The sequence below is a fragment of the Pristis pectinata genome, chromosome 17 (genome assembly GCF_009764475.1).
Source record: "Pristis pectinata isolate sPriPec2 chromosome 17, sPriPec2.1.pri, whole genome shotgun sequence".
In the NCBI taxonomy this organism is placed as follows: Eukaryota; Metazoa; Chordata; class Chondrichthyes; order Rhinopristiformes; family Pristidae; genus Pristis; species Pristis pectinata.
Genome location: NC_067421.1, coordinates 5,832,676 through 5,859,035, shown reverse-complemented (window position 1 = coordinate 5,859,035; position 26,360 = coordinate 5,832,676). Strand labels below are relative to the sequence as shown.

Genomic DNA, 26,360 nt, shown 5'->3' with positions numbered 1-26,360 from the left:
CGCGCAGCCGCTTTGATCGTCCTATGGACTTGGACCCCAAGATCCCTCTGATCCTCCACACTGCCAAGGGTCTTACCATAAATATGATGGCAGAATATAGTATTAGACCTACCAAAATGAACCACTTCACACTTATCTGGGTTGAACTCCATCTGCCACTTCTCAGCCCAGCTTTGCATCATATCTATGTCCTGCTGTAACCTCTGGCAGCCCTCCACACTATCCACAACACCACCAACCTTTGTGTCATAAGCAAGCTTACTAACCCACCCGTCCACTTCCTCATCCAGGTCGTTTATAAAAATCACAAAGAGTAAGGGTCTCAGTACAGATCCCTGAGGTACATCACTGGCCACCAACCTTCACTCAGAATACAACCCTTCAACAACCACTCCTTGCCTTCTGTGGGCCAGCCAGTTCTGGATCCACACTGCAATGTCCCCTTGGATCCCATGCCTCCTTACTTTCTCAATAAGCCTTGCATGGGGTACCTTATCAAATGCCTTGCTGAAATCCATATACACTACATCTACTGCTCTCCCTTCATCGGTGTGTTTAGCCACGTCCTCAAAAATTTCAATCAAGCTCGTAAGGCAGGACCTGCCCTTGACAAAGCCATGCTGACTATTCCTAATCATATTATACCTCTCCAAATGTTCATAAATCCTGCCTCTCAGGATCTTCTCCATCAGCTTACCAACCACTGAGGTAAGACTCACTGGTCTATAATTTCCTGGGCTATCTCTACTCCCTTTCTTGAATAAGGGAACAACTTCCCTGTCTTATTGGAATGTACCTATGCAGAACTCCACACAAATATCCCCTGAGCATTTGCCACATTTCTTCCGTACTTTTCCCTGAGAACGTCTGTTCCCAATTTAAGCTTCCGATTTCCTGCCTGAGAGCCTTATTCCAATTAAACGCTTTTCTAACTTGTCTGTTCCTATCTCTCTCCAATACTATTGTAAAGGAGATAGAATTATGATCACTATCTCCAAAACGCTCTCCCACTGAGAGATCTGACACCTGACCAGGTTCATTTCCCAATACCAAATCAAGCACAGTCTCTCCTCTTGTAGACTTATCTGCATATTGAGTCAAGAAACCTTCTTGAGCAAACTCCACCCCATCTATACCCCTTGCTGTATTGGAGATGCCAATCGATATTTGGAAAATTAAAATCTCCCATCATGACAACTCTGTTATTATCACACCTTTCTAGGATCTGCTTCCCTATCTGCTCCTCGATATCCCTGTTACTACTGGGCGGCCTATAAAAAACACCCAGTAAAGTTATTGAACCCCTCCTCTTCCTAACCTCCACCCACAGAGACTCCGTAGACAGTCCCTCCATGACATCCACCTTTTCTGCAGCCGTGACACTATCTCTGATCAACAGTGCCACTCCCCCACCTCTTTTGCCTCCCTCCTTGTCCTTTCTAAAACATCTAAAACCCGGCACTTGAGGTAACCATACCTGTCCCTGAGCCATCCAAGTTTCCGTAATAGCCAGCACATCATAGCTCCAAGTACTGATCCACTCTCTAAGTTCATCGGCTTTGTTCACAATACTCCTTGCATTAAAATAGACACATCTCAAACCATGTACTGAGGTGTACTGAGTGTGTGTCACCCGGCCTGGTTCCTGGTTGGCGAGGTGTACTGAGTATGTGTCACCCGGCCTGGTTCGTGGTTGGCGAGGTGTACTGAGTGTGTGTCACCTGGCCTGGTTCCTGGTTGGCGATGTGTACTGAGTGTGTGTCACCCGGGCTGGTGCCTGGTTGGCGAGGTGTACTGAGTATGTGTCACCTGGACTGGTGCCTGGTTGGCAATGTGTACTGAGTGTGTGTCACCCGGACTGGTGCCTGGTTGGCGAGGTGTACTGAGTGTGTGTCACCCGGACTGGTGCCTGGTTGGCGATGTGTACTGAGTGTGTGTCACCTGGCCTGGTTCCTGGTTGGCGATGTGTACTGAGTGTGTGTCACCCGGACTGGTGCCTGGTTGGCGAGGTGTACTGAGTGTGTGTCACCCGGCCTGGTTCCTGGTTGGCGATGTGTACTGAGTGTGTGTCACCCGGACTGGTGCCTGGTTGGCGATGTGTACTGAGTGTGTGTCACCCGGACTGGTGCCTGGTTGGCGAGGTGTACTGAGTGTGTGTCAGGTTGTGAAGGGGTCAGATCTGGGGGCTACAAAGTAATGTGGCTGGATTGAGTGGGCACAGATCTGGGAAATGGGGCGTGATGTGGCAAAATGTGAGGTTGTCCATTTCGGCAAGACCCATAAAGCAGCAGATCGTGTGATGGTGGGAGACCGCCGAGGGGTCGGGGTGTTGCAGTGTGTCAGCTGCAGGGTGCCAGTGTGCAGGAACACCAAATGGTGAGGAAGGCTGAACAAAGATGTACCTGATCATCGCCGGGGTAACTGAATGCAAAAGTAGGGAAGTTTCTGCAGTTTGAAAGGGCACATCAGGAGTACTGTGTACAGTGTTGCTATCCATATTTAAGGAACAATCTTAATGTGTTGGAAACAGATCAGCAAACATTTACTTAGCTAACACCTGAAATTGCCAGATTGTGTTCTGAGGAAAGGTAGGACAGGTTTAGGTTTGTCATGGCTGGAGTTTGGAAGAGAGAATGAAGTACTAAGGGGTTCTGACCTGGTGGGTGCGGAAGGTTGTGTCCCCCTGTGGGAGAATCTGGTGCTGGGGTCACTGTTTAAAAACAATGCGTCACCCAGTTAGGAGGGGACGAGCTGGATATTTTTCGTTCACAAGGCTGGAAGTCTTTGGAGGCAGCGTCTTTGAAAGCAGAAGCAGATAAATACTTGGTGAGTTTGGGGAAAACATCGGTGTTGGTGGGAATGCGGAGATGAAGTCACAATTAGATCGGCCATCATCTTATTGAAGGGGGAGGGGCAGAGCTGAGGAACCAAGTGGTTCCTTATTTGTATGCTGGTGTGTATTTAGGCCCAGGGACTTGCAATGTATGTCCAAGTCAGGGCAGTGTGTGACCTGGCGGGGAACCTGCATGTGGTGGTGTTCCCCTGCGCCCGCTGCCCTTGTCCTTGGTGATACAGGTCACAAGTTTGGGAGGTGCTGCCGGAGTAGTCTGATGGTGGTGGAGGGGAGGAATATTGAGAGGGAAGGTGACTGGGTGCCAGTTAAGCAGGCTGCTGTGGCCTGGGAGAGTGCCAAGGTCTGCTGAACGTTGGTTGACCACGGCTGGAGTATTGTGTCCAGTTCTGGTCACCATCCCGTCGGAAGGATGGGACCGTCCCAGAGAAGGTGCAGGATGGTTCCCAGATGGGGAATGTCAGCTTCACCGCAAGACTGGAGAAGCTGGGTTGTCCTCCTGGGAACAAGAGAGGTCGAGAGGAGAACTAACAGGGTTGGGTAAGGTCAGGACTGGTTCAGGGAGGGTAACGAGAGGGAAGCTGTTGCCTTTTATGGACCAGGAGGCCACAGTTATAAAGTGATTGGCAGGAAGGGTGTCAGGGAAATCATTTATACACAGAGTGGTGACGATGTGGAGCCACGTCCTGTGGGGGGGGGGGGGGGGTGGAATTGGATGAGGGACACTTCATTGGCAGAGCTGGAGTAAGGGACCAGGGCTGGACTGTCTTACAAACAGCTGGCAAGGAGCCAGTGTGGCAAATGTTTCCTCCTGTGCCAGAACAGCCCGGTGACCCTCGGAAGATCGGCGAGGCTGGGGTCCTGAGGGGAGAGTGAGGGGAAGTCTGGAACAAGATGGGAGCTTTTGGCTGGGTCAGCAAGTTCCTGCTCACCCGAGGAGACCAGGAGTAGGGGTCAAAATCCACCAGAGGGTAGTTGAGGCAGAGACTATGGGATGGAGTTACGGAGGAGGGTGATGTTCGTGTGGCTCTCTGAAGGGTGGAGTGGTGGGGAGGGGGCACTGTGGGCACCTTGGGCAAGTTGACCTGCTCAGCGCTCTATGTATCTAATACTCCGAAATACTCCAGCGATAGCTCAAGTGTTGCTGGAAACATTACGAATCAAATGAAATCACAGAGTCATACAGCAAGGAAACAGGCCATTCGGCCCAACTCGTCCATGCCTACCAAGGTGCCTACCTGAGCTAGTCCCTTTTGCCTGCGTTTGGTCCATATCCCTCAAAACCTTTCCTATCCATGTGCCTGTCCAATAGTCTTTTAAACATCGTGGTTGTACCTGCCTCAAGCATTTCCTCTGGCAGCTCGTTCCACATACGGATCACCCCCTGGGTGGAAAAAGTTGCCCCTCAGGTCCCCTTTGAAACTTGCCTCTTTCACCTTAAACCTGTGCCCTCCAGTTTTAGACCGGCCTACCCTGGGGAAAGACATTGAGACCACCCACCTTATCTCTGCCCCTCATGATTTTAAATCACTCTATAAGCCTCCTTCACTCCAGGGGAAACAGTCCCAGCCTATCCAGCCTCTCCTTATAGCTCAAGCCCTCCAGTCCTGGTAACATCCTCGTGAATCCTTTCTGCCCCCTCTCCAGCTTAATCACAATCATCCTGTAGTACACAATATTCCAAGTGCTCATTCTAGCTAGAGCCATAGACTCATCCATAGCTTCCTGTTGGGTAAAAGAACATTTATACAATACAAATTTAATTGGTATTGGTTTATTATTGTCACTTGTACCGACGTACAGTGAAAAACTTGCCTTACAAACCGATCGTACAGGTCAATTCATTACACAGTGCAGTTACATTGAGTTAGTACAAGAGTGCATTGATGTAGTACAGGTAAAAACAATAACAGTACAGAGTAAAGTGTCACAGCTACAGAGAAAGTGCAGTGCAATAAGGTGCAAGGTCACTACAAGTGAAGTGAGGTCAAGAGTCCCATCTCATTGTATAAGGGAACCGTTCAATAGTCTTATCACAGTGGGGAAGAAGCTGTCCTTAAGTCTGGTGGTATGTGCCCTCAGGGTCCTGTTCTTCTGCCTGATGGAAGCGGACAGAAGAGAGAATGTCCCGGGTGGGTGGGGTCATTGATTATGCTGGCTGCTACACCAAGACAACGAGAGGTAAAGAGAGAGTCCAAGGAGGGGAGGCCGGTGTCCGTAATGCGCTGGGCTGTGTCCACAACTCTCAGCAGCTTCTTGCGGTCCTGGGCAGAGCAGTTGCCGTACCAAGCCGTGATACATCCAGATAGGATGCTTTCTATGGTGCATTGGTAAAAGTTGGTGAGAGTCAAAGGGGACAAACCAAATTTCTTTAGCCTCCTGAGGAAGTAAAGGTGCTGGCGAGCTTTCTTGGCCGTGGCATCTGCGTTATTTTGACCAGGACAGGCTGTTGGTGATGTTCACTCCCAGGAACTTGAAGCTCTCAACCCTCTTGACCTCAGCACCATTGATGTAGACTTAATGAAGTCAACGTCAAAGGGAAGAGTTTTTAGCTGCTAATGTTCAGGTTTTTAATTACCGTGCCAAATATCTTGCTATAAATACTATGCAGCAGCATCAAGCTAGGACAAATTATTGGGTGCCATCTATCAGGTGCTGGCCTGTGTTGTGTTAACTAGCATTTATACTGCATCTTTGGTGAGTGTGACATGTTCTGAGCCCGTTCCAGTCCCTGCAAGCACTGCCTTGAAGTACAATCACCGTTGTAATGCCAGAAATATGGCAGCCAGGGACTCACGCAGCAAAACCCCGCAGACAGCAACGAGCAAAGTTTGCAGATAAGAGAGTGATGCCAAGGAGTTAGTGGAGTAGAGCCAGCACAGCGTTTCCTCCAGGGGAGAGTGACCCAGCCTGTCAGTCTGGACATCTGTTGCTGATCTGCAATGTAAGTTTTCCCTGCACTTGCTCTGTGTTTATAACCAACTAACTAACACCCTAACTAACCAAGGTTCAAAACAGGCTCAGCTTTTCAATTCTATCCGTGGATATAAAGTCCAGGGCAGCATTTGTCTTTAAGGCTAAGCTGTGGCCAAGCTATAGTGCTGGGTGTGTTTGTACTGTGGGATGCCTGTGTTCCTTACTCTCCCCAGGCTCACATCTTTTTAATTTCTGGTTCCCTACCAAAATGAACTGCCTGATTCATCGGTTCACTTGCCAGTTGTGCGTCAGTTCAGCGAGCTACTAATTCCCTCCTGGAGCTTGTTCCTGTCCTCAGCAGAGACCATCCACACGCTTGCAAACTGCCTAGTGTTGGAGGAGGGTTGTGTGGTCAGCTGTGGGGTGGGTGGAGGGGGAGAGGGAGGGGAGGTGTAACACGTAGAACATTAACAGTACAGCATGGGAACAGGCCCTTCAGCCCACCATGTCCGTGCTGACCATGATGCCAAATTAAACTATTCTCTTCTGCCTGTATGTGATCTGTATCCCTCCATTCCCTGCACATTCACGTGTCTCTCTAAAAGCTTCTTAAACGCTGTTGTTGTATCTGCCTCCACCACCCCTTCTGGCAGTGCGTTCCAGACACCCACCACCCTGTCTTAAAAAAACTTGCCCCGCACATCTCCTTTAGACTTTCCCCCTCTATGTCCTCTAGTACTTGACATTCTACCTTGGGAGGAAGACTGTCTACCCTATCTATGCCCCTCATAATTTTATAAACTTCTATCAGGTCTCCCCTCAGCCTCTGGATTTGCAGAGAAGATAACCCAAGTTTGTCCAACCTCTCCTTATAGCTCATACCCTCTAATCCAGGCAGCGTCCTGGAAAACCTCTTCTGCACCCTCTCCAAAGCCTCCACATCCTTCCTGTAATGGGGCGACCAGAACTGCACACAGTACTCCAAGTGCAGCCTAACCAAAGTTTTATACAGCTGCAAGATGGCTTCCTGACTCTTGTACTCAATGCCCATAGCAATTAAGGCAAGCGTGCCGTATGCTTTCTTTATCAGCGCAGGGTCTCTGAATCAGTGCCCTTTGTGCCTCTGGTAGTAGCCTGCTCAAACCTGGAGTTCTGGGAAAGACGGCAGCCTGTTGAAGGATATTGGAGAGGGGAGGGAAGCTGGGACATCAAGCTTGCTTGGTTCTGGGGAAGAGGTGAAGCCAGCGGAGAGTGTGACAATGACAGAGGAAAGGCGACCATCAGCCTCAGAGAGAAGGTGCATGGCCGGCCGCTTAGTGGGAATATGGTCAAGGAAGCAAGCGGTGATTGTCGAGGGCGTGAGTAGGATGACAAGGCAGGGTCAGGGCCAGCACAGAGGAACCATCTGTGTCAACGCTGCAGATGCTGGAAATCAGAAACAAAAACAAGCTGCTGGAAACACTCAGCAGGTCGGGCAGCATCCGTGGAGAGAGAAATAGAGTGAATGTATCCAGTCATCATGAGCTCATCAAGCTGATGAACCTTACTGCCTTGGGAAGGAAAGGCGGAGGGAGTCTTGGGGAGAAGGAGTTCCGTGAGTTTGTCACGGTTGTGGGAGGAGACTTGGGAAAGACCACTTGTTGCGGAGGGGAGAGGCCAGACTTGTCCTTACGTTCCCAGCTGGTCTGACCGCCTGGTGGTGGTCGGTGTGCTCCGGACAGTGAGTGACCAGCTGCCTGTGTTCAGGGAGACGGGAGGGGCTGAACGGGGAGATGCCGATGGTTGTCGTGGAGACCAGGGTATCGGAGGTGGAGGGCCAGTCAGTACTGGGTGAGTGAGTCCAGCTTTGAAGGTTACTTGTCACGTTCAGGTTATGACCTTTCAGATGTCCCCGGTGTGTAAACGTCACCAACATGTCCACGTACGGGTAAATCGTGGTGTCAGCTGGCCGGGCAGGGCTGAGAGCTGGAGTGGGAGTGGTTGTACTGTGCAGCTGGCAACTGCACTCACTGGGGAGTTGGCTGGTGCCAGCTAAACGTGTCCAGGGCACTGAAGTCAGCACCAGCAGTTCTGCCTTAACCAGGCCCTCACTTTTTCATTATCCGGTGTTCATTCTTGCTGGAATATGTGAGGTAAAGGGCCCTTGTTCAGGGTTCTGGGGCGAATGAGTCCTGACAGATTCTGCATCTGAGGGCATGATCTCAGCATAAGGGGTCAGTTTCTGGGACTGGGCTGAGGGGAGATTTCCTTGCCCAGAGGGTGGTGGAGCTTCACCTGATCCATTGTAGTCTGTCCACTCTCAACGAGAGGTCTTTAAACTTTATTTATACAGCACGGTAACAGGCCCAACGAGCCCGCGCCGCCCAATTACACCCATGTTAACCAACTAACCCATACGTATTTGGGACGTGGGAGGAAACCGGAGCACCCGGAGGAAACCCACGCAGATACAGGGAGAACGTACAAACTCCTTACAGACAGTGGCGGAAATTGAACCCCGATCGCTGGCGCTGTAGTAGCGTTGCGCTAACCGCTACACTACCATGCCGCCCGATGTCGATGCAAACCTACGACAGGGATTTGAATGAGTGTTTTAAATCAAGCTTAAAGAGGTGTTGGGGAGAGGCACGGAGGGTCTGCCTGTTTTCTGCCACCAAAGGGTGCTGACTGCTGGAGTAGGAGCGTGCTAGTCTGACCTACCCACCACCTAATCTCCTTATCCTTAGCAGGATTTCAGTAGCAGCGGAATTAACAGAATCCTCCTGGTTGCACTGTTTTCCAAATGCGGAGACCACCAAACGTGCCTTTGCACCGAGGCTGAGTGTGGGAGTTAACTCTTCAGATGCCGTCCCATACCTGCTCCTCCCCCCCCCCCCCACCCCCGGTCAAACCTGGCTATCACCCCCTGCTCACAGGAGCTGTAAGTCGGCTCTCCGGAACAGGAGTGGAATAAGGACGGATCCCCTGGACTCTGGAGCCAGGGCTAATCCCGATTCCCACCCTCAATCCAGTCCCATCCACACACGCCCATTCCCATAGTGTCTGATCGCTGTGTTGGAAATCCTCAGGGAGAGGATTCTAAAGATTCTTCCCCCCCCCCCCCCCCCCCCCCCCCGACCACCCGGGTAAAGAAATATTCCTCAGCTCAGTGCCATGCATCAGCCCTCCCCTCCGGAGTGAGCTCCTGGTCCCGGGGACCCCAGCCTGAAGAGCCCGCTCCTCTCAATTGACCCCGTCCATCCCTCTCTGGTCCACCCTGCATCCAGAACCTGCTCACTGCACTGTCCACAAACCCAATTCCCCCACCCCACCCCGCCCCAGGATTCCACCTCCCAAAGTCCAGGAATTCTGCCTCCCAAACTCCTGGGATTCCCCCTCCCAAACCCCCAGAGTTCCCCCATCCCAGAGAAATGTCCAGCGATGACCAACAGGGTAGTGTGTGACCACCTCCCTCCGGGTCCCCAAACACCAGATCCTGGGCTCTGCACAAACACAACCGGACCAGCCACATAAAGACCGTGTCAACCAGAGCAAGTCAGAGGCTGGGAGTCCTGTGGTGGTGACTCACCTCCTGACAGCCCAGGGCCTTTCCGGCACCTCCGGGTCACAAGTCAGGAGTGTGACGGAACGATCTCCGCTTCCTTAGGTGGGTGCAGCTCGACAAGCTCCACACCCCCCAGGACGGAGCGGCTGCTCGATCGGCACCCCATCCACCGTGCCCCCCGCCCCCCCCCACCCCCACCACCCCCCAACCGTCGACACCCAGGGACTGCAGTGTGCATCATCTACACAACACACCGCAGTTACTCACCCGGGCTACCCTGACAGCACCTCCCAAACCCCCACCTCTCCCACCCAGGACACGGGGAACACCACTGTCTGCAGCTTCCCCTCCGAGTCATGCACCGTCCTGACTTGGAAATGTATCATTGGTTCTTCGTCGCCGGGGATAAGTCCTGCAACTGCCTCCTCACTGTGGGTGCATCTTCACCAGGACTGCGCCCACTGTAGGCACACCTTCACCAGGACTGCGCCCACTGTGGGAGCACCTTCACCAGGACTGCAGCAAGTCGAGGACCATCAGAGACAGGCATTGTGGGCAGGCACGGTTAGCGTAACGCTATTACAGCGCCAGCGACCCGGGTTCAATTTCGGCCGCTGTCTGTAAGGAGTTTGTACATTCTCCCCGTGTCTGCGTGGGTTTCCTCCAGGAACTCTGGTTTCCTCCCACATTCCAAAGACGTACGGGTTAGGAAGCTGTGGGCGTGCTATGTTGGCGCCGGAAGCGTGGCGACACTTGCGGGCTGCCCCCAGAACACTCTATGCAAAAAGATGCATTTCACTGTGTTTCGATGCACATGACTAATAAAGAGATCTTATCGCCGGGTCTAAGTGCTGGAACTGCCTCCTCATCAGAAGCGTTTGAGGAAGACAGATGGACTCCACCCCCTGAGGGCCGCTGGGGATGAACAATAAATGCAGCACCCATACCCCAGAGAAATGAAGAAATGACAACAGGCGCGTCCACCCAAAGCCGGGGTCTCTACTGCAGCTTGTGTCCCCAGCCCTGCTGCAATCCTGCTGCAGGATCATTCTCCTCTGCATCGGCCCCTCCAGCGAAGGGAATACACACTTGGAGAGAAGGAGGATGAGGGGAGACATGATAGAGGTGTACTAGATATTAAGAGGTATAGATAGAGTGGACAGCCAGCGCCTCTTTCCCAGGGCGCCAATGCTCAAAACAAGAGGACATGGCTTTAAGGTAATGGGGGGGGAGGTTCAAGGGAGATATCAGAGGGAGGTTTTTCACCCAGAGAGTGGTTGGGGCATGGGATGCGCTGCCTGGGGTGGTGGTGGAGGCTGATACGTTGGTCAAGTTCAAGAGATTGTTAGATAAGCACATTGGAGGAATTTAAGATAGAGGGATATGTGGGAGGAAGGGGTTCGATCGTCTTAGGAGTGGTTTGAAGGTGGGCACAACATGGTGGGCCGAAGGGCCTGTATTGTGCTGTATTGTTCTATGGTTCACGCCAGGGCTAGCGGTGGAGGACACACCGCACGGGGCTGGCAGTGGGAGATGGGTCGCGCTTGTGCTCGGATTGCATTTTGGGCTCCTCGTGGACCAGCAGAGGAGGGATGGGTGGAATGGTCTCCTGTCAGTGAATTCTCTGCGGCGGTGACCTCGGGAGCTGGTCTGGATCCTGGATCCTTCCCCGGTACTCCCACCACCTTGCCTGTTGGAACCTCGACTGAGACTGCACCTGAAGACAGAACCCCAGTCTCCCCCTCACTCTCGCTCTGCACGTTCTCTCGCCAGCGGAGAGCTGAGCCACCTCCCTCCGACCCCGGAGCTCGGGCTGTGCCTGGGGAGCTCCCCCTCTGGGGGTCCTGCTCGAGGAGGTGGGAGACCAGGACTCTGGTGGGAGAGCCAGGCAGTTCCCCCCAGTCTCCTCATCAGGTCACCCCATAAACCGGCCCGCTGCTGCCTGTGGGATCGTCCTGTGCAAGTTGGATGCTGCATGTCCCCGGACCACCCTTCGGAACCTCCGCCGACTGCTCCGGGGTGACCTGTGCTCTGATGTACGCCGTGTAAATTCATTTCCTTCCCACAGTCCACCACTCCCTCTGCTCCATGGGGGTCCGGCCCTGTTGACCGTCCCAACACCGGGGGGGTCCCTCTCTCTAGTCCAAGGCCTTTGCACTGGTGTGTCTGAGAGTCACAGAGCAACGCAGCACAGGCCCTTCGGGAAAAAGGCTGAGTGCATTCACCCTTTCTATGCCCCTCATGATTTTATACAACTATAAGGTCACCTCTCAGTCTCCTACACTCCAAGGAACAAAGACCCAGCCTGTTCAACCTCTCCCCATAGCCCAGGCCCTCGAGTCCTGGCAACATCTTTGCTGTGCTGTTTCCAGCTTAATGGCATCTTTCCTATAGCAGGGTGACCAAAACTGAACACAGTACTCCAGGTGCAACATAACATCGCAACTGCTAAACTCGATGGTTTGACTGACAAAGGTCTTCTTCACCACCCTGTCTACATGCAACACCACTTTCAATGAGCCATGTACTTGTACTCCTGGGTCCCTCTGTTCTACAACACTCCTACTGTTCACTGTGAATGTCCTACCCTGATTTGTCTTCCCAAAACGCAACATCTCGCACTTATCCGAATTAAACTCCATTTGCCATTCCTCGGCCCACTTACCCAGCTGATAATCCCCCTGTAACCTTTGATAGCCCCATTTACCTCCAACGATACCACCTTCACTTGCACAGAGTACAACACTGAGGTGAGACTTCGAGTTGCCCCTCGCCACCGTGACGTTTAGGACCCCCCCCAAGGTGAGCAATGTCTTGGAGCATCTCCCAGTTCCTGCATGTGAGATGCTGATGCCAAGTCTGCGGCTGAAATGCCTGCAGAGAGATGGACGTCTGAAGTCCCAGCTCGTTGACAGCGCCTGCGTCTAAACTGCGCACACTGCTGGGAGAGAACCTGGAGAGGTTTCAGCGTTAAACCGTTCTGCCACCCCTTTGGGAGTGGATATGTGGGCTGCCTGCTGGAAACAGCGGTCCAGGTAGGGAGAGAGCCCCAGGTGTGGGACCCAGCACGATGCAGAGGCAGCGACGTGTTTCCCAGTCGGGAAGGCAGGTGACATGGAGGGGAAGCTGCAGGTGGGAGGGACGTTGATGTGGAGGGACCAGAGGCAGGTGATGTGGAGAGGAGCTGCAGGTGGGAGGGACGTTGATGTGGAGGGACCAGAGGCAGGTGATGTGGAGAGGAGCTGCAGGTGGGAAGGACGTTGCTCGTGTTCATTGAAGCAGTGTGGACAGTGGGTCTGGGTGGTGCTCCATGTCCCTCTTCCATGAGGAGCCAGGCTTGGCGGGTGTCACAGGGAGAGCCGAGGCTGACACTGAGCTGGGGGCGCTGGAGGAGGCAGGGAATAGTGAGGGGGTGCAGGGCTCCCACAGCTCTGGGGTCCTGCAGCAACTGAGGGAGGGTGTGATGGTGCTACACCCAGTGAACGGTGCTGTGTCTGTGTCTATGTGTGTGAGGGGAGAGGGGGGGTCGTGGCATCCATTGTATTTCTTGCCAGGATTGTGAGATGGGAGCTGTCTCACTGAACGATGATCGCTGGACACTGAGCTCTCAGCTTCTGAACCAGGGATCCGTGCCAGAGGAAGTGTTTATCGCCGCAGTGTGCAGCAGCCAGCTGACGTACAGGCAGAGAACACAGGAGACTTCTTCCTCCTCTATCTGAACTGCACTTGAACCTGGACCTCGAGCCTTTCTGCTCTGCTCAACTAATCAGCACCTGTGCTGGTGCAGTTTACCAGCTAATAGGGTATTAGTTGAAGCTGGATTTTATTCTTTGATAGTAGTGTGTAAACAAGAAATGCTGACCCAGCCATTGGGGGAAGAGATAACGTTTCTGCTTAAGGACTTTTACCCAGTCTCACACTTTGCATTTCACGCCCCTCACTGATTTGCTTTCATTGTGTGGGTCAGGAGAATGGGGTTAATGAAATGTCTGGGAGCCCTTCACTGGAGCCCCCAGCGTTTGACTGAGGGCTCCACAGACTGGTGGCCAGGCATTGCCCAAACGTTGGCTGGAGAGAGAGGGTTAAGGAGCTGGAGAGGTGGTGAGCTTGGTGAAGGGAATTCGAGAGCTAATGGTAGCTTTGGGAATTCACGAGGGGATGGGACTGAAGGGTTCACGTAGAGGTGGGGAGCATGTGTTCAGAGTTCCCGTTTCTGGGTTGCTGATTGGCTGTCTTCTCTCCCCTGTAGGACCTGGGCTTGGAAGGGACGTCCTTGAACGACGTCCTTTATAAACACACGGCCTTCCTGAATCTGGTGGACCCCATTTCTCATGACTTGCTGATGAGCTTGGCCCGAGATATCCAGTGCCCCAAGAAGGTAAGGAAAGTGTTGGGGTGAGTGAACTCCCAGCCATTCCTCGCAGAGGTCGGTAAACTGGTTTATTATTGTCACATGTACTGAGGTACAGTGAAAAAGTTTTGCATGCCATCCACACAGATCATTTCACAACACCCGTACATTGAGGTAGTACAAGGGAAAACAATAACAGAATACAGAATAAAGTGTTACAGTCACAGAGAAAGTGCAGTGCAGGCAAACAATAAGGTGCAAGGCCATAACGTCAAGAGTCCATCTTATTGTACTAGGGGACAGTTCAATAGTCTTCTAACAGTGGGATAGAAGCTGTCCTTGAGCCTGGTGGTATATGACTTTGGTATCTTCTGCCTGATGGGAGGGGGGGAGAAGAGAGAATGTCCGGGGTGGGTGGGGTCTTTGATTATGTTGGCTGCTTTACCGAGGCAGCGAGAAGTGTAGACAGAGTCCATGGAGGCGAGGCTGGTTTCCGTGACGTGCTGGGCTGGGTCCACAACTCCTGCTGTGGGGGAGGAGAACGTGCTGAACAGGGTGAGGGAGTGGGTAAATCCAGGCCACACCGTCAGAACTGGTGCCAGACCCCTCCCCCCCCACCCCCCCACCACTATCAAACAATGTGGCTTCTGTTGGACGGACTGCTGAAAGCACGGGTGTAAAGGACCTGCACACCATCCCTGCCCATGATCCTGAGCCCTGCAGGTTACCCTGTAACTGTGGCAGGAGACCTGCTCGTCTCTCAGGCAGAGAGCTCCTGGTCCCACCACCTGTTTCCTCAGCTCCCCTCCAATCCCTTCAGCAAGCCCCTTAAACCCACCCTCCCCGGTTACTGACCCCTCTGCTGGGTGAGGTAGTTGTTCCTGTTCATTGTCCACCGCTGACCAGCCCAAAAAGATTCTTCCAGCCTCCCTGGTCCAAAGAGGACAACCCAGCCCTGTCACCTGTTCGCCACGGTCTGGTCCTCCAGTGCAGGCGTCACTCCCACTGACGTGTGCGCCCTCCCTGAGGCCGCCCCCTTCCCTGGACACTGTGTGTGGCGGTGGCCTCGATCATCTTCTGTGTGGCTTTGGTCTTCCTACTGTGTTTATCGACAAGGCACAGGGTGCAAGTGCCCCAAGCCCCTTCCTACTTACCTTTCCCACTGCCCCCTGTTGTGTCCCCCCGCACCTCCGCATCCTGCCCTGTACCACGTGTGGCCATGTTGTCCTTCCCAGACACCCCTCCCTACACTGACTTCCCTATGGCACTTTCCTGCCTCTCTCTTCCCACAGCCTGGAACTCCCTCCCCGTCAGCCACACCACCAGTTTTGGAATTTCGTTGTTGTTGACACACCGCCCTGGAGCCGCTGGAGACTGCAACACCCGGCAGGTCGGGCAGCGTCTGTGGAGGGACGACCAGAGCTAACCTGTCGGCTCAGAGACCTTTCATCAGAACTAGGAGAAGTTGGGGGATAAAACAAGGTTCATGTTGCAGAGGAAGGGGGTGAGGGGTGGAGCCAAGCTGCAGTTGTCTCATTGTGGGACCTGTGGCACAGTCTTGGCTTCGGTCTCTCCCTATCCTCTCGTCCTGGGTCTACATTGGTGCCAGCTCCTGCCTTTAGCTGCTAATTTTCTCTCTGCCCGGTTCCCCCCTGACTCTCCCCTTCCCCGCCTCGACTGTCCTGCCTCCACCTCAGGGACAGGCTCGTGACTGATGTCCATAACTCGCCCGTGGACTCCCAGTTACCTCGACTACACCTCCTCCCACCTGACGAAGGGTCTCGGCCCGAAACATCGACCGTTTATTTCCCCCCACAGATGCTGCCTGACCTGCTGAGTTCCTCCTGCACTGTGTGTGTTCCTCCCGCCCTCCGTCCTGTAAGGACTCCGGCAGTCCCTCAGTTTCTTCGGCTCCATCCCAACTGTTCTGATGATGACGTGACCTCACCAGGGCTTCCGAGATGTCTGGCCTTTTCCTGAACCCAGGCTCCTCCTCGACTGTAGTTGGCAGGACTCTCAGCACCTCTTCTCTATTTCCTACCCTTCGGTTCTCAGCTTCTCATCCCAGCCAGAGCGAGGATGGGCTTCCCCTTGTCCTCAACTTGCACCCAGTGACCTCCACATCCAATGGATCATCCTCTGTAACATCTTCAGTGGGATGCCACCAGCAGACACGTGTACCCTGCCCCTCCTCTATCAATGTTCTGACCGGACCACTCCCCTGTGACTACGGGTCCACGCATCCACAGCCCTTCTCACAGTACAACAGCAGGGGATGCAACACCTGCCTTTCAATACCTCCTCATCCCAGCATCCAGGGACCCAGATAGTCTTCCCAGGTGAGCCTGAGACACTGGCCCTCTCCTTCACCCTCCCCTCAGCGCCCCCCCCCAACCCTCCCCTCCCCCCACCCCCCTCTCCACCGCCCACCCCCCCATCCCCTCCCTCTCGCCCCCTCCCCTCTCGCCCCTCACCTGCTCCCCCCACCCCCCTCTCCCTCACCCCCCCACTCCCTTCCCCCACACCCCCACCCCCTCCCTCACCCCCCTCCCCCCACACTCTCCCTCACTCCCCCCTCCCTCACTCCCCTCTAATCCTATCAATTACTTTAAATCTCTGCCCCCTGGTTTTTTAACCCCTCCTGAGGGAAATGCCCTCCCTATAACCATTGTCTTAAGCCCCTCATAATGTTATACACCTCAATTAAACCTCCCCAACGGCCTCCTCTGTTCCACAGAAAACAATTCCACCTAGTCCAGTCTTTCCCCATCGGTACACGTTTCCAACCTCTGCGCCATCCTGGTAAATCCCCTCTGCAGTGCCAACACCTCTCCCCTGTGTCCTTCTGCCCAGAGCAGTGCCCCAGCTGTGGTCTGACCCGCGTTGTGTACAGTTCCAGTGTAACCTCCTGCGCCTTGAACAGTAAAGGGTAGGGTCTGCTGTACCCTTTATTACTGATCTGTCCTGCTACCACTCAGGAACTGTGGATGTATGCTCTCTGCTCCACATTCTTCAGTATCCTCCAGCTTATTGTATACTCCTGTGCCCTGTTGCAATAGCTCCTACTTCTCCAGATTACGTTCCATCTGCTGCATTTTGACCCACCAACCAGACCACCTACTTCTTCCTGTGGTCCATGTCCCCCCATGAGGACCATTTTTGTAATATCTGCAAAACTTTTGATCATTCCCTCTGTATTCAGCTCTAAGTTATCATAACAAATAGCAAGTGACCAAGTTCTGAGCCCCACTGGTAACTGGCTGCCACTTGCTATGTTATCAGCACCTGAGACAAATTTAGTTCCAAGTTGCCACCCTTTCCCTTGGATCCCACAGGCCTTTACTTTTTTGACCAGGCTGGCATACAGATCCTTATCAAAAACCTTGCTGAAATCCATGCAGACCTCATCAAATGTGCTGCACTTATCGACCCTGCTTGTTACCTCTTCAAAAAATTCCACCTTTGGCCAGACAGGAACTTCCCTGAACAACCCCGTGCTGACGGCCACCGATAAGATTTCTTTATTAGTCACATGTACATCGAAACACACAGTGAAATGCATCTTTTGCGTAGAGTGTTCTGGGGACAGCCTGCAAGTGTCGCCACGCTTCTGGCGCCAACATAGCATGCCCACAACTTCCTAACCCATACGTCTTTGGAATGTGGGAGGAAACCCACACAGACACAGGGAGAACGTACAAACTCCTTACAGACAGGGGACGGAATTGAACCCGGGTCGCTGGTGCTGTAATAGCGTTACGCTAACCCCACTACACTACTGTGCGCCTTTCTGAGTAAGGGTTTCTGCTGCAGGATAAACATGGATAAACACTGTGAGGGTTCCTAATCCTAGAAGTGATGGGAATTCCGGAGAAGACCTTTGCCCGGGGATGGGTTGCTGCAGGTTGAGGGACTTGCTTCAGAGGCAGCTCAGCTGAAGCTGAATAAGCAGGAGAGGGGGAGGAGAGCAGGGTCCGCTGCATGGGTGTGATGTGGGTGGGGGGGGGGGGGCGGCATGAGGATGAGGTGAAGGCACCTGTGTGTGCCGCTTGGTCTGAGCGGCTGTAGGTTTGATGGAACAGTTGATGGGACTGAGCATTAGCACTTGCCTCATTTACCCCCGCCCCGACCCCCCCCAAACAAATCCCATGGTCTTCAGAAGAAAAATACCGCAGCTGCTGGAAACCTGAAACAATAACCTTGCAAGTACTTCAGTAAGCTGGCATGGACAGGATGGGCCAAATGGCCTCCTCCTATGCTGTAACTGTTCTAAGATTGTATAAGTCAAGCAGCATCTGTGAAAGGTGAAACACGTTACAATATTAATCAGGCCAAGGGCTTTTCGTCAGAATCCGGCGTTGACTGATTCTGTCTCCACTGGACAGGCCAAGCTGTGCAGTGCTTCCAACAGCTCCTGGTCTCTGTTTCAGTTCCCAGTTCCTCTGTGAAGGGGTGGCTGCTGGTCACAGAACAACAGTTACTGCACTTCACAACAGTTGTTACTAGGCATCAGAGAGAGAGAGAGTGTGTGTGTGTGTGTACCTGTGTACCTGTGTATCTGGGTGTGTGTATGTATGTTTCTGTGTGTGTGTTATCCTGCATCCCTGCATTTGTGTATGTGTTCATGTTTGTGTGTCTGTGAGTATGTGCCATCTGTGTGCCTGTGACCTTGTGTTTGAGCATGCTGTGTGTGTGCACGCGTACTTTTGTTTCTTTCTGTGTGTGTTTGTGTGTCTCAGTATCCTTAGCTTTATGTGTGTGCATGTGCCTGTGTCTATATATGCATGTCTGCAGGCATGTTTGTGTCTGTGGATGCGTGTGTTTGTGTGTGTATGTGGTGTCACCGTGGTTTTGTGTGTGCATGTGACTCTGCATCACTTTAGTGTGGTATTTATGTTTTAGTGTGCACCTCTGTCAGTGTGTGCAGGATGCTGTGTGCACGTTTGCGTGTGTGTATCTGTATATCTTTGTGTCCATGTGGGTAGACAGTGAAATGTCCCAGCAAGGACTGGCAGCCAGTGACTGTAAGGTGTAATTCACTGGCACATTTGTCCAAAGATTGCTCTTGAACACTGGCTTGGATCTACAGGAAGTTGTGGGCCAGTTCTGTAGCATCAGTGCCACAACGAATTCGACACAAGGTTTTCACCCAGAGTCACTGGACAAACGTCCTGTGGAACACCTCAGTTCCCAAAGGCATCAGCCGGGCACCGAAGGTGATCGTCAGTGTCAGAGGCCGGGTCAGAATCACAAGCCTGTGTACGGTTCAGGAGAGCTTTCCCATCACTGGGACGGGCTCAGGCATTTACTGGGATGGGCTCGGACATTTACTGGACGGGAGACCCTGGTCACACAACATGAGGCATCAGCTGGCTCCCAGCAGCCTGGGCAGCTGTCCTCACAGGGATGGGGTGCACACGTGGTCAGGGTGAGTTATTCAATGTGACAGCAGCCATGCTGCTGGCAGCAGGATGGTCGCTGTAATTAACAGAACCTATCGGTTTGGAGCCTGGCTCCCCGTTCTGCCAGTGTGACACAAGGGGAGTGCAGCTCCTGCTCAGGGTGAGGGCTGGGAGAGCAGCTCTCGCTGCTTCACTGTGCGTCCACCAGTCATAGAATCATAGAATCTTAGAAAGTACAGCACAATACAGGCCCTTCGCCCCACAATGTTGTGCCGACCTCGCCTAAAATCTATCTAACCCGTTCCCCCCACATATCCCTCTATTTTAAATTCCTTCATATGCTTATCTAACAATCTCTTGAACTTGACCAATGTACCTGCCTCCACCACCACCCCAGGCAGCGCATTCCACGCCCCAACCACTCTCTGGGTAAAAAACCTTCCTCTGATATCTCTCTTGAACTTCCCACCCATTACTTAAAAGCCATGCCCTCTTGTATTGAGCATTGGTGCCCTGGGGAAGAGGCGCTGGCTGTCCACTCTATCTATTAATCTTTTGTACACCTCTATCATGTCTCCTCTCATCCTCCTTCTCTCCAAAGAGTAAAGCCTTAGCTCCCTTAGTTTCTCCTCATAATCCATACTCTCCAATCCAGGCAGCATCCTGGTAAATCTCCTCTGCACCCTTTCCAACGCCTCCACATCCTTCCTATAATGAGGCGACCAGAACTGGACACACTACTCTAAGTGTGGTCTAACCAGAGTTTTATAGAGCTGCATCATTACCTCGCGGCTCTTAAACTCGATCCCATGACATATGAAAGCTAACATCCCATAAGCTTTCTTAACTACCCTATCCACCTGTGAGGCAACTTTCAGTGATCTGTGGATATGAACCCCCAGATCCCTCTGCTCCTCCACACTCCTCAGAATCCTGCCATTTACCTTGTACTCCGCCTTGGAGTTAGTCCTTCCAAAGTGTACCACCTCTCACTTCTCCGGATTGAACTCCATCTGCCACTTCTCAGCCCAGCTCTGCATCCTATCAATATCCCTCTGCAATCTTCGACAGCCCTCCACACTACCCACAACACCACCAACTTTTGTGTTGTCTGCAAACTTGCCAACCCACCCTTCTACTTCCTCATCCAGGTCATTAATAAAAATCACAAAAAGTAGAGGTCCCAGAACCGATCCTTGTGGGACACCACTAGTCACAGCCCTCCAATCTAAATGCACTCCCTCCACCACAACCCTCTGCTTTCTGCAGGCAAGCCAATTCTGAATCCACACAGCCAAGCCTCCCTGGATCTCTTGGCCTCTGACCTTCTGAAGAAGCCTACCATGTGGAACCTTGTCAAATGTCTTACTAAAATCCATGTAGACCACATCTACTGCACTACCCTCATCGATCTGCCTGGTCACCTCCTCAGAGAACCCTATCAGGCTTATTGAGACATGATCTGCCCTTCACAAAGCCATGCTGGCTGTCCCTGATCAGACCGTGATTCTCTAAATGCCCATAGATCCTATCCCTAAGAATCTTTTCCAACAGCTTACCCACCACAGACATAAGGCTCACTGGTCTGTAATTCCCTGGACTATCCCTACTACCTTTTTTGAATAAGGGGACAACATTTGCCACCCTCCAATCCTCCGGTACCATTCCCATGGACAACGAGGACTCAAAGATCCTAACCAACGGTTCAGCAATCTCCTCCCTCGCCTCGTGGAGCAGCCTGGGGAATATTCCGTCAGGCCCCGGGGACTTATCTGTCCTAATATTTTCTAACAGCTCCAACACATCCTCTCTCTTAATATCTACATACTCTAGAACATTACCCTCACCAACACTGTCCTCAGCATCATCAAGACCCCTCTCCTTGGTGAATACTGAAGAGAAGTATTCATTGAGAACCTCACCCACTTCCACAGCTTCCAGGCACATCCTCCCACCTTTGTCTTTAATCGGACCCACCTTTACTCTCGTCATCCTTCTGCTCTTCACGTACGAAATAAAAGCCTTGGGATTCTCCTTAACCCTACTCGCCAAGGCCTTTTTATGTCCCCTTCTTGCTCTCCTCAGCCCTTTCTTGAGTTCCTTCCTTGCTACTCTATATTCCTCAAGAGAGCTATCTGATCCTTGCTGCCTACACCTTATGTATGCTGCCTTCTACCTCCTAACTAGTTGTTCCACCTCTCTTGTCACCCATGGTTCCTTCAGCCTGCCACTCCTTCTGTGCCTCACTGGGACAAATTTATCCCTAACATCCTGCAAGAGATCCCTGAACATCGACCACATCTCCATAGTACATTTCCCTTCAAAAATGTCATCCCAATTCACACTCGCAAGTTCTAGCCTTATAATTTGCCCTTCCCCAATTAAATATCTTCCTGTCCTCTCTGCTCCGATCCTTGTCCATGACAATGCTAAAGGTTATGGAGCAGTGGTCACTGTCCCCCAAAATCTCACCCACCAATAGATCTGTCACCTGACCTGGCTCATTACCTAATACTATATCTAATATGGCATTCTGTCTAGTTGGCCTGTCAACATACTGTGACAGGAATCCGTCCTGGACACAATTAGAACCGTAGAACACTACAGCACAGAAAACAGGCCATTCAACCCTTCTAGTCTGTGCCAAGACGTTATTCCGCTAGTCCCACTTCCCTGCACCCAGTCCATAACCCTCCAGACCTCTCCCGTCCATGTATCTATCCAATTTATTCTTAAAACTTAAGAGTGAGCCTGCATTTACCACATCAGATGGCAGCCCGTTCCACACTCCCACCACCCTCTGAGTGAAGAAGTTCCCCCTAATGTTCCCCCTAAACCTTTCCCCTTTCACCCTAAAGCCATGTCCTTTCGTACTTATCTCTCCTAATCTAGGTGGAAAGAGCCTACTCGCATTAACTCTGTCTATACCCCTCATAATTTTGTAAACCTCTGTCAAGTCTCCCCTCATTCTTCTGTGCTCCAGGCAATAAAGTCCTAACCTGTTCAATCTTTTCCTGTAATTCAACTCCTGAAGACCCGGCAACATTCTAGTAAATCTCCTCTGCACTCTTTCAATCTTACTGACATCCGTCCTATAGTTAGGTGACCAGAACTGCACACAATACTCCAAATTTGGCCTCACCAATGTCTCATACAACCTCACCATAACATCCCAACTCCTGTACTCAATACTTTGATTTATGAATGCCAGGATGCCAAAAGCTTTCTTTACAACCCTGTCTACCTGTGACGCCACTTTCAGGGAATTATGTATCTGAACTCCCAGATCCCTTAGTTCCTCTGCATTCCTCAGTGCCCTACCATTTACTGTGTATGTCCTACCTTGATTTGTCCTTCCAAAATGCAACACCTCACACTTGTCTGCATTAAATCCCATCTGCCATTTTCTGGCCCATTCTTCCAGTTGGTTCAGATTCCTCTGCAAGCTTTGAAAGCCTTCCTCACTGTCCACTACGCCTCCAATCTTAGTATCATCAGCAAACTTGCTGATCCAATCTACCACATTATCATCTAGATCATTGATATAGACAACAAACAACAATGGCCCCAGCACAGATCCCTGAGGCACACCACTAGTCACAGGCCTCCAGTCTGAGAAACAATCATCCACTACCACTCTCTGTCTTCTCCCACACAGCCAATTTCGAATCTAGTTTACAACCTCTCCATGGATACCTAGTGACTGAACCTTCTGAACTAACCTTCCATGTGGGACCTTGTCAAAGGCCTTACTAAAGTCCATGTAGACGACATCCACAGCCTTTCCTTCACCTACTTTCTTGGTAACCTCTTCGAAAAACTCTACAAGATTCGTTAAACACGATCTACCAAGCATAAAGCCATGCTGACTATCCTTAATCAGCCCTTGGCTGTCCAAATACTTGTATATCCGATCTCTCAGAACACCTTCCGATAATTTACCCACTACTGATGTCAGGCTCACCAGCCTGTAATTACCTGGCTTACTTTTAGAGCATTTGTTAAACAATGGAACAACATGAGCTATCCTCCAGTCCTCCGGCACCGCACCTGTGGCTAAGGACATTTTAAATGTATCTGCCAGGGGCCCTGCAATTTCTACACTAGTCTCTCTCAATGTCCGAGGAAATATCTTGTCAGGCCCTGGGGATTTATCTACCTTTATTCGCTGTAAAGCATCAAGCACCTCCTCCTCTTTAATCTCTATATGTTCCATGACACTACTGCTGGTTTCCCTTCCTTCCATATCCACTATGCCCATTTCCTGAGTAAATACTGATGCAAAAAAACTGTTTAAGACCTCCCCCATCTCCTGAGGCTCCACACATAGACGACCACTCTGATCTTCTAGGGGACCAATTTTGTCCCTTACTATCCTTTTACTCTTAATGTACTTGTAGAAACCCTTCAGGTTTACCTTCACATTATCTGCCAAAGCAGCCTCATGTCTGCTTTTTGTCTTCCTGATTTCCTTTTTTAGTATTTTCTTACTTTTTCTATACTCTTCAAGTACCTCATTTGTTCCCAGTTGCCTATACCTGCTATACACCTCTCTCTTTTTCTTAACCAGATCACCAGTATCCCTTGAAAACCAAGGTTCCCTATGCTTGTTAACTTTGCCTTTAATCCTGGCAGGAACGTGCAAAGTCTGCACTCTCAAAATTTCGCCTTTGAAGGCCTTCCACTTACTGAGCACGTCCTTGCCAGAAAACAACATCCCAATCCACTCTTCCTAGATCCTCATTTCCACAAAATTGGCCTTTCTCCAATTCAGAACCTCAGCTCGGGGACCAGACCTATCCTTATCCATAATTAACTTGAAACTAATGACATTATGGTCACTGGACCCAAGACGTTCACCTACACATACTTCTGTCACCTGACCTGTCTGGTTCCCTAATAGGAGATCAAGTATTGCATTCTCTCTCGTTGGTACCTCTATATATTGATTTAGAAAATTTTCCTGAACACATTTGACAAATTCCAAGCTATCCAGCCCTTTCACAGTGTGGGAGTCCCAGTCAATATGTGGAAAGTTAAAATCCCCTACTATTACAACTTTCTGTTTCTTGCATTGGTCTGCTATCTCACTACAGATTTGTTCCTCCAATTCTGACTATTGGGCAGTCTATAGTACAACCCTATTAGTGTGGCCACACCTTTCCTGTTCCTCAGCTCCACCCATACGAGTCTGTAGATGAGCCCTACAGGCTGTCTACACACAGCTGTGATATTTTCCCTGACTAGTAACGCCACTCCTCCCCCTTTCATCCCTCCCCCTCTACCACGTCTGAAACAACGGAACCCTTAACAAACTTAACAAACTCTGCCCCGTCTAAACCTTTGGTACTAAGCAGGTGCCAATCAATATTTGGGAAGTTGAAGTCTCCCACTATAATAACCCTGTTGTTCTTGCACCTTTCCAAAATCTGCCTCCCAATCTGCTCCTCAGTATCCCTGCTGCTACCGGGGGGGTGGGGGGGGGGCCTATAGCATACTCCCAGTAGAGTAACTGCTCCTTTCTTGTTCCTAACTTCCACCCATATTGACTCTAGAGAGGATCCTTCTACATTATCCACCCTTTCTGCAGCTGTAATAGTGTCCCTGACCAGTATCGCCACCCCTCCTCCTCTTCTACCCCCCTCCCCATCCCTTTTAAAACACTGAAAACCAGGAATATTCAGTATCCATTCCTGCCCTGATGACAGCCAAATCTCTGCAAGAGCCACAATATCATAGTCCCATGTATTTATCCAAGCTCTCAGTTCATCTCCCTTATTTCTGATACTTCTTGCATTTAAGTAAGTGCTCTTTAGCCCATCCACCTTACTACTTTTATACCCTGTACTCTGCTTCTCCTTCCTCAAAGCCTCCCTATATGTTAGATCTGGCTTTACTCCATGCCCTTCTTCCTCTGACATATCCCTCCGGTTCCCATCCCTCTCGCAAACTAGTTTAAACCCTGGGTCACCCTCTGCCCCCGAGCCTGCTGCCTCCACGAAGCCCAGCTCTGGTGCAAACAGGCCCTTCAGCCCATCCTGTCCATGTTGACCGTTGCACCCATCCACACTGATCCCAGTTACCAGCACACTTGGTCTCCAACCTTCCATGCCTTGGTGACTCGAGTGCTCACCCAGACACTTCTTCAATGTGGCGGGAGTCTCTGCCTCCAGCACCCCCTCAGGCAGCATGTTCCAGACTCCAACCACCACCACATGGCCACCCCCCGGGAAAAGATTTTCCTCAAGTCCCCTGGAACCCTCTCCTTCAATTTAATGTCCCTCTGGTTTCTAGACATCTCTGATCCAAGGTACGGCCTCCTACAACCCACCCTATCTGTGCCTCTTATAATTGTGTCCCCCTCCATCGTTTCCCCCTCTCAGGTCCCCCTCTGTCAGTTCCCCCTGCACCAGGTCCCCCTCCCTCTGGTCCCTCTCCGCCCGGTCCCCCTGCTCCAAGGAGGACAACCCCCCTGGCCTGCCTGAGGTGGTGGCAGGGGGTACCTGGGTCCCGGACGCAGCTCTCCACACCTGGAGTCTGCTGCTCCTGCAGCCCACTCAAGGTAACGGTCAACCCCCTGACCGCCATGTGCTCCCGTGTTCTGGCCATGGTTTTGTGTGTGTGTGTGTGTGTGGGGGGGGGTTGCTGGGTCACTCCCTCGTGTACAGAGGGATGCGCTGAGCCAGACTGCCCGGTGAAGGTTTCCGCACTGTTGGGTGTTTCAGGAGCTGGAGTCGCTGAAGTCTGCCGAGAAGCTCTGCCGACAGCTGATCTACCATCTGACTCCACACTCCAAGTGGCAGCGACAGGCGGTGTCCCGGCACTCGCAGCCCTGGTGAGTACCCGGCAGGGAGACCCTGCATCCACACACACGTGAGGCAGAGGCCAAGATAAGGCAGCAGGTTTTAATCTCAGCAGGGAGATTAGTTCCTCTGAGAAGTAAGAGATCAACGTAATCCTGAAGCAGAAAGATTAAGGAGGCTTAAGTGATGGGGTGAAATCTGGTCGGGAGACAGAACGTGGAGCAGGGAAAGGTGGGCTGTCCTCAGCCTGATGGTCGGTGCTGGGGGCGGTGGGGGGTGGGGGGAGGTGGTGATATGAGGGAGGCAGGGGCCATGGGTGAGGGACTGTGAGGGGGGCCAGGGGTGAGGGAGCGGGAGTGAGGGGCCGGGAATGAGGGTGAGGGAGCGGGGGTGAGGGGCCGGGAGTGGGAGTGAGGGGCCAGGGGTGAGGGACTGTCAGTGAGAGAGTGGTAGTGAGGGACTGTGAGGGAGTGGTAGTGAGGGAGTGGGGAGT

The 26,360-nt window shown here is 51.9% G+C and overlaps 1 protein-coding gene across 1 annotated transcript in view; it reads left to right on the top strand.

Moving 5' to 3' along the window:
• Positions 1 to 7,539: 7,539 nt before the first annotated feature.
• Positions 7,540 to 26,360, top strand: part of LOC127579594 (adenylate cyclase, terminal-differentiation specific-like) — a 34,803-nt gene continuing 15,982 nt past the window's right edge. Inside the window, exons 1-4 of the mRNA XM_052032485.1 lie at positions 7,540 to 7,597; positions 13,056 to 13,114; positions 13,561 to 13,689; positions 25,790 to 25,899. Coding sequence (XP_051888445.1) covers positions 7,540 to 7,597; positions 13,056 to 13,114; positions 13,561 to 13,689; positions 25,790 to 25,899 — 356 coding nt within the window. The remainder of the gene's footprint in view (positions 7,598 to 13,055; positions 13,115 to 13,560; positions 13,690 to 25,789; positions 25,900 to 26,360) is intronic.